Genomic DNA, 16,020 nt, shown 5'->3' with positions numbered 1-16,020 from the left:
TTCAGTTCAGTAAATGTGAACAGACCCTAAATTCTCCTAAAACATAATTTAGCATCGTTATTTTTTGTTAACATTAAGATTTTAAAATGAGCAATAATTATAAAATGCGCAACAATATCTTTGTGCACGTACATTTTATAAAGAATGCACTAATGTAAATACACCGATGTATATTTATAGAGGCCACCATACAAATCATCCAATACTATACGGATTACAATCCATTATTTTCATAGAGTTTTATTCTTTTTTCCCAATAATTTTTAATTTTTATCATATATTTGGGAAATTGTGCTCTAGAAGTCAATATGTGGCCCGTGCAACCTAACTAGAGGATAAGATATGGAGATTGAATAATTTGCCTCGTAATTACCATATTACTTCAATTCAACCCTAGCATTGTCTGTTGAACACATAACATTACATACTTATTTTATCAATAAACATCTTTAAAAATGTTACGACAATTCTTAATTTTCATGGGAATCTTTATCATATTAATTTATCATGTTATAAAGTGGGTTTAATAGCTGTCCATGACCTACATATATGTAGTTATGCACCACTTATTTTATCAACAAAGCTACTATATGCCTATATTGGATATATAAGACAGATCATTTAATTTTAGACAAGACTATGTGAGTCCAAGTTAATATTTGGCATGGTACAATAGTTAATATAATTATTGGTCGTTTGATTATTAGTGAGAAATGAATTTATTATACAAGCGCTTTTGGTCTGATATCACCACTTAAAAAGCATCTATAAGTGTATGGTGTATCTATTTTCTTGGAGGTTCAAACTGTACAATCTTGTCAATCAGACGATCACTTATTTTACTCGTTAATGTCACACTTGTTACAAATTTAAGTGTACTAAGACAAAGGAGTATGGCTAGTACTATTGTTACCTAGACATCATGGAGCCTATGACCCCAGCAATAAGAGAAGTGGGATCCCCAAGAACAGCTGAGATAACGAACTGCAATGTCATTCCAGCCATTTCACAACATTTTTGTACCTTTGATCCCTTACTCTTAGTGTTAGTATACCTATGACTATGCGTTTGTAGCAGGGCCCTTTTCAGGCCCGGAACATCCCGTATGCTCGTCCCACCACCACGAGCAATCGTACTACCTAGGCCGCGCCCATTGTACAAGTCTTGCCAGCTCTCAATCAGCATGTCCTTGACACAAGCTACGTGTAGATTGTATTTTTTATCTGATGATCGGTAGCTCCAACTTCGTCCTTTTTTCCCACACCTTTGACATGAAGCACTAACCTACGTTCACATAACACACCTAGTTTAATCAGTGGACTCAAATAAAATGGAGCCTACACACATATTTACGCGCACACACCAAAAAAAAAAAAAAAAAAAAAAAAAAAAAAAAAAAAGAAAAAAAAAAAAAACTCCGTATAATATGACACTAGCCTTCAAAAATTAAACAAGTCTACAAACTACAACCTTCAATTTTTGTACTTTATTCATTTTATATTTATATGGTCAAGGTCCTTTTAATATAGCTGGTACCGGCATATGTTGTATCACGCAATAACTGTCCATTTGGCAAAACTAAACCATAGTAGTATAGTACAAATTAAATGGACCGATTTGTGCATATGTAACTTTGTTATAGATAAATCTCTGTGTCAATACATACAACTCTTACCTCAAATATGTGTTTTACTTCTTTTCCAGGACATGACAATTGGGAAGGAAAACATTCACTTTAAGAAAAATAGAAAAAGAAAAAGTATGTATTAGCAGTACAAACATAATAATTTGAAATCTAGTTAAAGGTTTTAACATAAACATGATTCTTAGCTTATTATTGTGAAATAGGAGTTAAGAATGATAAAACTGACCTTCCTATAGAGGTACAAGTTGATCTCTCCATCATCTATCGCGGTAGGAAGCTTGGCACAACAAGGATGAAGATCAAAACCACAAGACTTACAATGATACGAAAAACCCGAAATACCTCTCTCACAAGCATTGCAATATCGAGGCACGTTCCCTGGTGGCCTCGACACGAAGATGAAGGAGCATTTAGGATAAAAGGGGTGGTAGATTACCGGGGTAGGAATAGCACAATGCATATGAAGATCATATTCACATATATTGCACTTATAACAAGATCCTATGCCTATTTCCTTACAACCATCACACTTAAAGGGAATTTCTGTGTACTCAAGTTTGAGCTTGTGTTTTGGGTGACTATAATGAGAAATCTCATTGTATTTCATACCTTAGGTTAAGATTAATTTGTTATATTAGCTCTAGAAATATACACATCTTACAAGTTAGCAAATATATTTATACTAGTAGTAGGTAATTTAAGATATTATTATGAAGTAATAGTAATAATGGGATGACTTGTAAAATTGGGTAGAATTATTGAGCTTGAGATTGAAGCTAATAGGTATCTAAAATTAAAGAATTTTTATGGTAATGTCAAATTTATGTGGGGTGGGTTAAAGAATGTACATGAAAATTCCTATGGATAGAGAATGAATTAGAGAGGAGACATAGAGAATAAGATTTTTTTTTTCAAAGTACACAAGAATATGAAATTTTTTGCTTTATTTATGATGTGATTTTCATTTTTTTTTTTTTCCCTTTTTGACATTGAGCTCTAGATTCCAATTACATGGTGTTGGAGTAGAGTGCAAGAAATGGGCTTAGTTCAATTATAAAAGCTCTTATCTCTTGTACGAATTTTACAAATTACTCCTAATTCCATCGCACGTACCAAAGTCAATTATTCACTATCCATATAAAAAATATTTTATTTATTACATTTTATCTTAAATTCTTTATCATGTATAATTTGATCAATAATTAAGTATTAAGAAACTAATTACTTGGTTTTCAAAAAAAAAAAAAAAAAAAAAAAAAAAAAAAAAAAAAAGAAACTAATTATTTTTTATATTTTTTTCACAACTAGTATATGTATTGTTACCATGTTATTATCGTCAAAAAAAAAAAATTGTTACCATGTTATTAAAATGTCCAAAATTAACAATTGATGCATTATTAAATTAGTTGGTCAAATAAGGCCAGGTAAGTTCGTTAGCAAAAAGTCAACAACTGATTGTCAAAAAAAGACATTCAAATGAACAAATTAAGTTTGTTTAACATGCAATCAACCTTATCTAAGAAAACTTTAATTTGTCGAAAGTTTTAAAATGAGGCATTTTTCAAGATGTTGTGCTCACTAAATTATATTTTTCAAGATGTCATTGTGCTCACTAAATTACAATTTTATTATTTATTTTTGTACGCAACACTAAATTACATAAGTTATGGATCATGACTCATGAGAACTATTACAAGTACAAACTAGGAGTCATCCGATCCCATAATTAGGTTTTGGAAAATGTATTACAATATATGGAGTAATAGACAAGAATCACAGGATATGACATTTGAAGAATAAAGTATTATTGTATAGTATATTATAAGTTCTCTTAAAAAGTTTTAATAATGTTACATGGTTTGCTTAGAATGGAGGACACAACGTCTCGCAGTAAAGTTGAATAATTATCCAAATAATTGAGGAGGAAATGTAGGTCAGAGTATATATTACAAAAAAGAATTGATGCCAACTTTATATAAGATTTTAAAAATAATCACTCCATACTTAAGGTAGAAGGTAATAATCCTATTCTTGTGCTCACTTTCTTGAAGCATATTTTCGTATAATGGCTCAAATTATGCCACATATATTCAATTTTAAGGGGGCAAGTTTGTCTTTACTGAACTGAGATGAACTAAAGTGAACTGAACTGATTGAAGCTGAAATGAACTGAATTGAACAGATTAGAGCTGAACTGAACTGAATTTGTTGGAGCTGAACTGAACTGAACTGATTGGAGCTGAACTGAACTGGATTTAATTTGTTGAAGCTGAATTGAACTGAACTAATTAGAGCTGAATTGGATTGAAATTAAGTTCAAATGAACAGGCCCTAAGTTTCGTGAGGAGAGTTTCCTAACGTCTATTTTTTTCCTTATGATTATAAAAATAAATAAATAAATAATATTCATTTTCAAGCAGATTGATCAATAATAGATATTCAAGAACTTAATTATTCAAGGTTAGGTCGAGAAAATCTAATGAATCTATTTGATGCCATATATGAAACATTTGCTTATCGATAAAAGCAGCACATAAAACGATGATCTGATCTGAATTTATTTTTTCTGGTCTGAACTTATTTTCTCTTATTTGATCTAAACTTATTTTTTTTTAGAAATAAGTAAAAATAAAGTGAACTAAACCAGGCCTTAGATATATCTTTTACTCATTTGAGATTATAATGTACGGAGTACATCATATTTGAGGGTGTTTTTTTTTTTTTGAACGGATATATGAGGTTATACACTAATGAAAAGGAAACATTTCATCCTTATTTCTAAAAACTTCTATATTTATTTATCAATAATTTCAAAAAACCGAACGTTGCTCGAGAACTATCTATCAATATATTATACTAAATTAATTTCCAAAAAAAAATAATCCCTAGATCAGAGTACATGTGTTAGCGCCTCATAAAAAAATTTCCGCCCAAATTTTATTTTTTCTTTTTTCTTTTTGAAGTTTTATGATGTAGAAGAAAGGTTGGTTTTTTTAATTAAAAAAAAAAATAAAAATAAAAAAAACATCAAAACAAACCCCCAACGTAACAGTAGGGGTGTTAACGAGCCTAGCCGAGACTGAGCTTGGGTAACTCAGGCTTGGCTCATTACACTATTGCTCGAGTTCGAGCCGAACCTCGAACTTAAATTATTAAGTCTAAGTTATAATAAAACTCGACTTAGGTTCGAAAATCATAACAATATGATGTTATTTTAAAGATATACTCCGTATTATAAGTAAGGTTATTTATTTTTCTTAGACTTATTAAATATTCTACTACTCAGTAATATTTAAGGTTACCATGTTAAAAAAAAATATACTCATACTAATTAAAAATATTTTAAGCTTGTTTGCAAGCTTTCGAGCCGAACATAGCTGTAGGGGTGAAAGTTCGGTATTCGGTTTGGATTACACCCCAAACCGAATCCAAACCGAATTATTTCGGTTTCGGATTTTTGAAACCGAATCCAAACCGAATTTGGATTCAATCCAATCCAATCCAAACCGAAATAATTCGGTTTTGAGAATTAAATCCAATCCAAACCGAAATAATTCGGTTTTGAGAATTAAATCCAATCCAAACCGAATTTTTATGGGCTGCTGTATTAGGCCTTAAAATCTGGGCTTTTTATTGGGCATATAATTTTGGGCCTTTTAAGGCCTAAATTTTGTACCTGTTCCTGAACAAAATTAAAGCATAAATTTTAACATACAACTTTCACAAGTCACAACCATATGCCATACTGCCATAGTAACTAAATTGTCCAGCCATACTGCCATAGACCATAGTAATTAAATACACTTACACATTGTCCACATTGAGACATAAGAACTTAACAAGTCTTAAAACTATCAAAACAGTCCACATGATGAATTGATAATAAAACAGACAAACAGTCCACAAATGAACTAGTTCAACCAACAGGGCAGCTTCATTCTTAGGCTCTTGGCAGAAACTTCAAGTCTTCAATCAATAGGGCAGCTTCATTCTTGGCAGCTAACTCTCAATCAAGCTCAACCAAGTCCGGGTTTTGACCACCAATTGTCATATTCCTCAAGTCTAATAACATTAAAAAAAAATAAACAAGTTACATAATATATATGAAATAATGAAAAAAAATAACATGATAATTGTTGTTTTATGTTACCTTCTTCAAGATCTTCAACTTCTTGTAAACACTCTTCTATATTAGGAAAGGGAGAAGAACGTAGCCAATTTTGAGCACAAACAAGTCCTTCAACGACCCTTGGAGTTAAGGAGCTCCTAAATGGGTCTAGAACCCTACCACCAGTGCTGAATGCACTCTCAGAGGCTACTGTTGAGATAGAGACAGCAAGTATATCACGGGCCATTCTTCCAATTGTTGGAAACCTAGCACTATTAAACTTCCACCACCCCAAAATATCAAAATTTTCACATTCCTCCTCCGTTTCCTCTTCTAAATATTTGTCTAACTCAATTTTTGCTTCTCCATCTTTCTCACACTTATGTTTCTTATACTTACTTTTCAATACCTGAAGCTTCTTTTGTTTGGGAGAAAATTGGGAACTGTCCATACTTGAGGACACTTCCTCCCTAATCACATCACCAGAAGAACCACGATACTCCTCATACAATGCATTCAAAGACTCTTTCAAATTATTCACCAAAACAAATGCATGCTTAGAATCATAAATTTCAATTAACATCCACTCAACATAATCTAACTTATAACGAGGATCAAGCACAACAGCAATAAAAATCAGCATGTTTATTTTCTCCGGATCACCCCAATATTTGTCATATTTCTCCTTCATTTTAGTAGCCATAAGACACATCTCCACATCATCATTTGTCATCAAATCTTTCAAAAGGACAGCAACACTCACCAATTCATGGAAAAATAAATTGGAAGTCACATGCAAAGACCCAGAGACACGCAACGTAAGATCATAAAAGACTTGTAAAAATTCAGAAAACCTTCTGACTGTTTCCCAATCCTCAGAAGTAGGGCAGCCCTTCCCCTCCCTCTCATTTAACTCAATCACATAATGAGGGTCCTCCTCAGAGTACCTCTCAAAAGCATACTCAAACACCAAAGCAGCATCCAACATTAAAAAGGTGGAATTCCACCTAGTAGGCACATCAAGGCACAACAACTTTTTAGAGTTGATTTTTTCTTCCACAACACATTTTTTAAACCTTACCAACCTAGAAGGGGATTGTTTGATGAATCTTACAGCTTGTCTCACACGAGTAATAGACTCATTAACAATTTTCAAGCCATCAGACACAACCAAATTCACAATATGAGCAACACAACGCATATGAAGGAACCGACCCTTAAGAACCCCAGCTTTCCAACCATTTATTTTCCTTCTCATATATCCTATTGCGGTATCATTTGAGCTAGCATTATCAACAGTTATGCAAAATACTTTCTCAAGTTCCCAATCAAGCAAACATTTCTCAATTTCTTTCCCAATTTCCTCCCCCTTATGACTTGATATAGGACAAAAATTCAGAATACGTTTTTGCAAATTCCAGTCATTATCAACAAAGTGAACAGTCAAGCACATGTAATTAATTTGCTGAATAGATGTCCATGTATCGGTTGTTAATGAAACCCTTGAGTTACAATTTTTTAATACCAATTTCAGCTTTCTTTTTTGAGTTAAAAAAGTTTCATAACAATCTTTAGCCACAGTAATTCTGGAAGGGACATGAAATCTAGGCTCCATTACATTACAAAATTTTTTAAAGCCTACTCCCTCAACAAACTTAAAAGGCAATTCATCAACTATAACCATCTCAGATAAAGCTTTTCTAATTACAGTTGGATCATATTTCACATAAGACAATCCACTAGTACAACCACTTTCAATTTTATTGCTTTTGAAAGACAACAAACTTTGTTTTGATTCTTTAGGAGTATTATAGGGGTACTTACGACATCTATTTATATGAGCCCACAATGGACTAGTGCCATTTCTCTTTGTACCACACTTGTATCTCATACCACAGTACTTGCAACGTGCTTCCATTCCAGTGTGTGTTTCTTCCTTGATAAAGTGCTCCCAAACCTCGGAACGATCCTTCATTCTCTTCCTCTTGGGTTTGGATTTTTCATTGTCAGATTCATGCTCCTCAATAGGGACATTCCCTTCAACATTATCCATATTTGTGGACATTCTGATAATCTGATTTAAAACAGAAAAAAGAACTCACTCAATAACCAACAATTTTTATGCAAATCTATGAAAAACAATCAATCTATCACCAGTTCGAGCATAATACAATTCGAGCATAATACAATTTCGAGCATAATACAATTCGAGCATAATAACTATTCAAAGAAAACAATCTATCACCAGTTCGAAAATAACAAAGAAAACATGCAATTCGAGCATAATACTATAATAGAACAACATATATTCTGAACTCTGAAGGAATATCATCAATTCGAGCATAATACAATTCGAGCATAATAACTATTCAAAGAAAACAATCTATCACCAGTTCGAAAATGACAAAGAAAACATGCAATTCGAGCATAATACTATAATAGAACAACATATATTCTGAACTCTGAAGGAATATCATCAATTCGAGCATAATACAATTCGAGCATAATAACTATTCAAAGAAAACAATCTATCACCAGTTCGAAAATAACAAAGAAAACATGCAATTCGAGCAGGAAAAGAGAAGTGCAAGTGAAATCTGAAATTCAAAAATAACAAACATGCAATTCGAGCAGGAAAAGAGAAGTGCAAGTGAAATCTGAAATTCAAAATAACAAAGAAAACATGCAATTCGAGCAGGAAAAGAGAAGTGAAATATGAAATATTGAAATTAAAGCATACCGGAACACTCGAACAGGTGGTCAGCGGCGGCCGGCGTTGGAACACTCGAACGGAACACAGGTGGTGAGAGGGAGAGATGAGGGAAAATCTAGGGTTTTAGTGAGGGAAAGAGATCAGAAACGAAAGAGAAGTGAAATATGAAATATTGAAATTAAAGCATACCGCCATACCGGAACACTCGAACAGGTGGTCAGCGGCGGCCGGCGTTGGAACACTCGAACGGAACACAGCCACAGGTGGTAAGTAGGAAAGCAGGAAGTAGTGAGGTGGTGGATTGGTGGTGGTGGACGAACGGAGTGACTGAGTGAGGTGGTGAGAGGGAGAGATGAGGGAAAATCTAGGGTTTTACTTTTAGTGAGGGAAACGGCTGAGATTGAGAGATTCTGAGAAATGGGCTTATAAATTTAGGGTTTGAGTATATATACGTAGGAAAATGGGCTGAGAAATGGGGCTTATTTCGGTTCGGTGTTCGGTTTTCGGTTTTTAAAATCCCAAAACCGAATCCAAACCGATATAATTCGGTTTTCATTTTCTCAAACCGATCCAAACCGAAAACCGAACAAAACCGAACCGAATTGCTTATTCGGTTCGGTTTGGTTCGGTTTTCGGTTTTTATCCAAACTACTTTCACCCCTACATAGCTGTGTGCCTGTGTATCAAGCTATCAGCTTGTAAAAATTCCGAGCCGAGCTCGGGTAGTTTGCGAGTCTGGCTCAGCTCTTTTACACCCGTTATTCCAAAAGTCCAAAACTCCCCCAACCAGAATGTAAATCCTCTGTTCACTCTTAAACTTCCCACTAAAACATCACTAATGTCAACTGCAATCCTCCGGCGCGCATTTACCCCACGCGCCACCTCTTCAACCACCGTCTCACTCTCCTCCATCTTTTCCTCCTCTCCAACCCCCGACACCTCCGCCGTCTCTACCACCGTATCAATCCTAACCCGCCACCGCCGGAAATCCCGGTGGTCCACTCTTCTCTCTCTCTCTTCCCCAACGGGTTCACCCCATCTCAAACCTCCAAAATCCTCCTCGAAATCCGCAACAATCCCCATCTCGCCCTCCGCTTTTTCCTCTTCACCACGCGCCGCTGCCATTCTCTCTCCTCCCTCCATTCGTATGCCACCATTATTCACATCTTAGCTCGCGGTCGCCAAAAAGGCCGGGCTAAATCGCTTATTAAGTCGGCAATTAGGGAGTTTGATTTGATGGGTGTTGAAGATTCTGGAGAATTTTGTGCGAAAAAGTGTAAGGTTTTTAGGGCTTTGGTTGAATCTTACAGGGTATGTGATTCTGCCCCCTTTGTGTTTGATTCATTGATTGTTTCCCTTTTAGAAATGAATAAATTAGACCCATGTATTGATATTGTTAGGATGTTACATAATCGTGGAATTATAGTTAATGTTGGTACTTGTAATGAGTTTATTTCGAGTGCCTTGAAAACTAGGGATTGTTTCTTTGGATATGATTTGTATAAGGAGCTATTTAGGTGTGAGAATGGTAAATTAGTTCCAAATGTACATGTTTTTAATGATCTTATGCTTTCGTTTCATCGAAATGGATTGCTTGATATGGTGGAAGAGGTTTGGATTGAGATGGTTAAGTCGAATTGCGAACCGAATGCTTATAGTTATAGCATTTTGATGGAGGGTTATTGTGAGGAAGGTGGTTTGGAGAAGGCTGAAAAGGTGTGGGAAGAGTTGAGAGTGAAGGGGTTGAATCCTGATGTTGTTGGTTATAATACATTGATTGGTGGGTATTGTAGAATGGGTGAGGTTGGGAAGGGTGAGGAGCTTTATAGAGAGATGGGATTGCGAGGCGTGGAGGGAACTCGTGTTACTTATGAACATCTTATAGGTGGGTATTGTTTGGCTGGAGATGCTGATTCTGTTATGCTGTTGTATAATGATATGCGTAGGAAGGGGTTCAAGACTGATAGTTCAACTGTTGATTCAATGGTTAGAGTACTTTGTTGTAAGAGGTCAGTTTCGGAAGCTTTGGAATTCTTCAAGGTTGCTATGAAGAATGCTGATTTTGTTGCGAGAGAGTCAAGCTATGAGTTACTGATAAAGGGTTTATGTGATGAGGGAAAGACAGAGGAAGCCTTGAAACTTCAGGCACAAATGGCAGGGAAGGGGTTTAGACCCAAGTCACATGTATATGGTGCTTTTATTGATGGCTACTTGAAGCAAGGAAATGCAGATGAAGCAGAAAGTCTGAGGAAAGAGATGATGGATATGTAAGCTTACTGTGTTAAGAATCAGGACTTAAAACACTAGTCGGACTGAAAACTGCCATCGCTAAAGGTTATAACAAAACCTCTCGGACCTTAGTATCCTTAAGGATGATGTTTGTAAATCTTATATGAAATTTAAGAGTTGATTCAAACAAAGCTTTCCCTTGATAGGGTTGCTTCATTTCTTAGTTTTGGCAGCTTGCACCCTGTTCATGGAAAAACTTTCTAAATCTATTTCGAAGGTTGCTGCTAATATGTGGGTAGTTGTTTGCTATGTACTCAGCTTTGGCGAGCCAATCTTACTCTCTGGTATACTCGGAGAAGTACCAAAGATCTCTGGATCTGAGCTATAAGACTGAGTGGATCCGAGGCTTATGCTGTGTAGATAGTTGACATATCGCTTGGCAAAGAAATGGATCATGAAAGTATGACAGTCTTAGAAGCATGTTTCTTGAAGAAGGATCCCAAAATCTTATCTTTTGGTGACAAGATTATTGTTGGTGAGAGGGGTATCAATTTGAGTGGCGTTTAGAAGCAAAGGATTCGAATTTCCTGTGCATGGTTCCAGGAGGATGCTGATATACATCTGTTTGATGATCCTTTGGTGTTGTAGATGCTCACACCCACAGTCATCTTTTCAAGGTATAGCAACCGTCGTTTTCTTATAGTTCTTGGTTATCAAAACATTGAGAGTATCTGTCCTACATAAGTTTATACTCTGCCCCATCACATATTATCACGGCGCTTTATTATTATACTTTTGATTGCAGGAATGTGTTCTTGGCCTTTAGAGCCCAAAACTGATCATTTGTGTGACACACCAATTAGAGTTCATACCTGCTGCAAATTTTATCTTAGTGAGAAATCAATTTTAATAAATGAAAAAATAATTACGTCTTTCTCCAATTAATGTGTATTACTTGTATTCATACCTGCTGCAGATTTGATCTTGGTGTGAAATTATGTTAAAAAAATTTAAAAACTTGCTTCTTCCTCCATCAATGCGTTTAATAGCTTTGTAACTTCTAATCAACTTTTTATCTGTGTGCATAAATATGGTTGATGGTTTTATTATCGTTGTTGATTTTTACTGGGTTACATACTAGTCCTTTGTCACAACTAATTTAGTAACGTGAAACTTCTGTGGACTGCCTCACAGATATTAGCAGGTTGCTACTACGGCAAATCTGCTTGGTCGGAGCAATATTTGATTACGTGGTCTGTTTAAGCGTGGCAGGTTAAGCTTTTTTGAAATGTTGCTACTTATAAGGGGCTTGTTTAATGAATTCATGAAGCAAAATCAACTTGCTTAGATGCTGGTCTAGTGGTACAAGTTTCTCCAGCAGTCATGTTAGTTCTTCTGTTCTGTCCTTATCGTCAATCAAGACATTCAAGAGTGATGTAAGAGTTGTAATATAAAGCTTTCAAGCCCACCATTCAGCAACTGCTCCTGTTAACTTACAGGAGCATATCTAGAATAGAAAGAAGAATATGGTTGAAAGGACAGTTCATTTTACTACCAAAACTCCGAGGTCAAATAGTGAAAATTGCTTTCGGCTAGTACTTGCTTTGGATTGTATAAGCCAACCAACTTTGCCAAAAAAATTATTGGCTTTGGTTTTGTTTTTGCCTGTATTACAGCTAATTTAGCCACAACATACATGATTAATACAAATTTAATTTCTAAATTAACACTGCAAGAAGGTAGAGTTAAAAACACAGTATTCTTCGCCAAGTAGCTCCCATTATAGCACAATGAAAAAATAAAGAAAAACCTTTGTCAAGCCTAAAATTGTACGAAACAATTCACCAGAAACATTTAGCGCACAATAATTATTTTAACGGATAACTAGTGAAAAAAATTAAGAACAGATCCTGTCCAACTACAAAATACTTAAGTTTTGTCGACAACTTGGGCAACCTAAACAAATAATATCTCCCTTCATTTTCAATCTCTCTCTTGTGTCACTGCAATGCAAACAACCAAAAGAAGTATTAAGCTGCTGAAAATTTGACTAAAAAAAATATCAAAATAACATAACAATTAATGACTTGGAAGTTCACAAAGGCTCTTGCATGTGTACTTGTGTCATTGTAAGTGAAATATATCTTCCAAGCACCTCCCCATTTTGACAGAGACATGATGGGAAGCAACCATTTATCACAAAGACCTAAAATGGCCAGCAGCCTAGTAATTATTTCCTCCCAGAGTTGTGTGTATATGTGAGAGATATCGCAAGAGTTTTTCTCAAGTTTGACAGAAAGCTACAAGAATGTGAATTAGCCATTTATCACAGAGAACTGGTTGGCCATCTGCCCTTTAGTAGTTTAGTTCCTCTCAGACTATATTTTGATCCTATTCCAGAATATTATGTCAAAAGAGTGCTATGAGAGAATCAGGATATATTTACACCATCTCAGTAACTGATCACAAAAGTCTTAAGCCCAATGAAACTAGTGGCTACGTGAGTAGAAAGAAGCCTCTTTTTTTTTTTTTTTTTTTTTTTTTTTTTTTTTTTTTTGACGGGATAGAAAGAAGCCTCTTTGATTAAACTAAGTTTCACTGATCAAAGGAAAGCTACAAGAACCAGAAATCTAAGCTAAGCTTTCTAATGCACTTATGATTTGGAACCTTCAGTTTATCAGGGTTAATAAGCTAATCAACTAGATCTACCTCAGGCATGCACTTTACTTAGTATAAGAATTCCTTGAAGTAAACAAAGTCAAAAAAAGTCATTCTTATAAAGTTCATATTACATGCTTAATTGATGAAAGCTAAACAACAAAAACTGGCCAAAACAACCTTCAATGCATAGATTTTGTGAAAAAGACCACTTTTGCAATCTGAGAGGCATGGAAAGTAGATTACAACCCTCTCATTGAAAGAGAGGCCATAAACTGTGCAAACGAGTTACCTTTTACATGAAACCATGTGTCTCATGTGTTACAAAAGCAATAAATCAGTTCAAAAATTACATTGAATATAAACAAATCCTGAAAAAAAAGGCTTCAAATATCTTTTAGCAGGAAAATATGGTAGCGTCATATGATATTGAGCAAAGGTAATATAGATCACAAGAAAAGCCACAAACAATCACACACTACACACACATAGAATGAACACCCATGCACATCATGCATATATGGGCCCCTGCCTTGGGCCCTTAACTTTATATTAGACTCAAGATATTCCTAATTACAATCAATTCATCTCTTGTCCAGCACATTCTATGTAACGCACCAATCATAAATTCATGTGTACAAGAATCCTTCAACCATCATAGAAACTGCATCAATCAAACAAGCTAATGCGTACAAGATTCACCGTGGATGTTATTCTCCACTATAAGTTGTACTTTTTTCAAGCATACTCTATTTTAGTTTTCGAATCCTATCTCAAACTATGACTCAACATCACCCCCATTAACACTAATGGCATCGAGTCGCACTAAATTTCAATTCCCAGGTTCAACTACATTAAAAGTCACACCCAACAACACATCATCCTTATATATCATTGAAAATTTATTGTTCTCAAATCGTGAAGCTCGTGTTAGTTTCAAGGAAAAGATACCTGTTCTAATACTTCCAACTCATATATTGGGAAAATTTGATAACATTAATACAATTTGATAATGTCAATACCGCAAAGGGAAAGAACCCCTCTAATACCTCCCAAATCATTTAATTGGAAGAATTTACACAATAAAATCGCAAATTCACTGAAAAGAACCCCTTTAATTCATCTCAATTCATTGTTCTCAAGTTGTGAAGTTCTGGGATTAAATCGTATCACCATAAACTTCCCCTTTCTATTGCTAATGCTAATTAAACATGGACAATCGCTCTATTTCATTATAAACCCTAATCATAAATTGTAAAAATTGCAATCTTGTGCACAACAAACTTAATTACCAGGTTCGAATTGTAATTCTTCTTAACTATATGCGAAAATAATCAACATTGAGCAAAATTAATTTTTTTTTGCCAACATCTAAAACACAATTAAACACCCAATTAACATAAAATTAAGAACCAAATAACGTCAATAACATGAAAATTATAAGAATAATACCTTAATTTTGGTGGGGGTGAATCAAAGATCCAAAGTGATCTCCTCTTTCTGGAAATACTGAAGAACATAAGGAGTGACCCGAATAGCAACAACCCATGCTCCGAACATCAATCCATGGGAGCGAAGCTGCTTCAGAGCTTCTTCCTTGCTTGGTTTCTTCTGGAACATTCCTCCGAACATCTTTGCTTTATTTTGTTCTTCTCTTTCTCTAGATTGCAAGATCTATTAATTTATCCCCAAAACCTTCGATAAACCCTAAATTATGAGCCTTTGGTTGAATATAAAGCTGATTACTTGATCAGGTTATTCGGTTTTCTTTCTTGGGCTATAAGATAATGCTTCGAAATTGGGTTTGGGCTTTGGTAACCAGCCTTATTTTTAGCCCACAAACTCTTTTTTTTTTTTTTTTTTTTTGGGGAGAATTAGCCCACAAACTACTAGCCACCCTTTTATTAACTTTTTTTAAAAATAATTAGGAGTGTGATATATTTGAGATTTGATTTTAGGTTTATCATGCTTTAAGGGATTGTTCTTTTCAACTTATTTTCAATTCAATTCTTACTTTTCTTCTCTCATAAAATATTCAGTTCAGCTCAATTCAGGCCCTAAGATATTAACAAAATCAATTTGGTTAGATATATGAGTGATAACAGCTAAGGTTACACATGGGCAAGTTTCTAGTTTGGACCGATGAATGGGTTTGAATCGAATTGTTGGATTGTATGATTATTTTTGTAAAAAAAAATAATAAAAATTGAAAATGGGTTTAATATGCTATCAAAGGACTAAAATCACTAAATACACTATTTTCAATTAATGGGAATGATAATTATATGTAATTTTGCTAACATAATCCTCACAGTTCTAACTTAAAATAGATGTTGAAGTATTTTTCACTCTTACATAGTTCAAATCCTACACTATAGAGTTATAAAACTTCATTGTTTTAAATGGGTTGTTATTTTTTGCATTATGAAATAGGTTTTAATGGCTTTTGAGCTCATTTTATTAGGAAATAGCTTGATCATACAATTCTTATGATCCCGCTTCAATTCTACATGATCTTGTACGCATGATCTTGTCGATTTTGATGTGATTCTATTAAGATTGTGATTTGGCCTTCAATCAAATAGTTTTGTTTATGATCTTGGAATTGTAATATTAGTTGTGTTATACTCGTAGTATTGTACGATCATATGATTCAATTTATTCGTT

General features: G+C 34.5%; 3 protein-coding genes across 4 annotated transcripts; 1 reads left to right on the top strand and 2 right to left on the bottom strand.

Annotated features, from left to right (window-relative positions):
- Window positions 1–676: 676 nt before the first annotated feature.
- LOC110705028 lies at window positions 677–2,822 on the bottom strand. Its single transcript, XM_021882847.1, has 2 exons — window positions 1,872–2,822; window positions 677–1,284 (listed from the first exon to the last, which is right to left on the bottom strand). The coding sequence occupies exons 1-2, from the start codon at window positions 2,250–2,252 to the stop codon at window positions 910–912; spliced, it is 756 nt and encodes a 251-aa protein (XP_021738539.1). The 5' UTR covers window positions 2,253–2,822; the 3' UTR covers window positions 677–909.
- A 6,307-nt stretch (window positions 2,823–9,129) lies between these two features.
- Window positions 9,130–12,502, top strand: LOC110705026 (pentatricopeptide repeat-containing protein At2g15980-like). 2 transcript variants are annotated; one of them, XM_021882845.1, is made up of 2 exons: window positions 9,130–11,372; window positions 11,968–12,502. In XM_021882845.1, the coding sequence occupies exon 1, from the start codon at window positions 9,703–9,705 to the stop codon at window positions 10,735–10,737; it is 1,035 nt and encodes a 344-aa protein (XP_021738537.1). In that variant the 5' UTR covers window positions 9,130–9,702; the 3' UTR covers window positions 10,738–11,372; window positions 11,968–12,502. The 2 variants fall into 2 exon arrangements, with proteins under 2 accessions (XP_021738537.1, XP_021738536.1); XM_021882844.1 differs by having other exon boundaries at window positions 11,890–12,502.
- On the bottom strand, window positions 12,455–15,079 carry LOC110705027 (mitochondrial import receptor subunit TOM6 homolog). The gene is made up of 2 exons (XM_021882846.1): window positions 14,806–15,079; window positions 12,455–12,698 (listed from the first exon to the last, which is right to left on the bottom strand). Exon 1 carries the CDS (start codon window positions 14,983–14,985, stop codon window positions 14,827–14,829), a length of 159 nt encoding a protein of 52 aa, XP_021738538.1. The 5' UTR covers window positions 14,986–15,079; the 3' UTR covers window positions 12,455–12,698; window positions 14,806–14,826.
- Between the last annotated feature and the right edge of the window lie 941 nt (window positions 15,080–16,020).

The sequence above is a fragment of the Chenopodium quinoa genome, unplaced genomic scaffold (genome assembly GCF_001683475.1).
Source record: "Chenopodium quinoa cultivar QQ74 unplaced genomic scaffold, ASM168347v1, whole genome shotgun sequence".
Lineage (NCBI taxonomy): Eukaryota > Viridiplantae > Streptophyta > Magnoliopsida > Caryophyllales > Amaranthaceae > Chenopodium > Chenopodium quinoa.
Note: the sequence above shows the minus strand (reverse complement) of the source record. Positions and strands in the feature narration are given on the sequence as shown.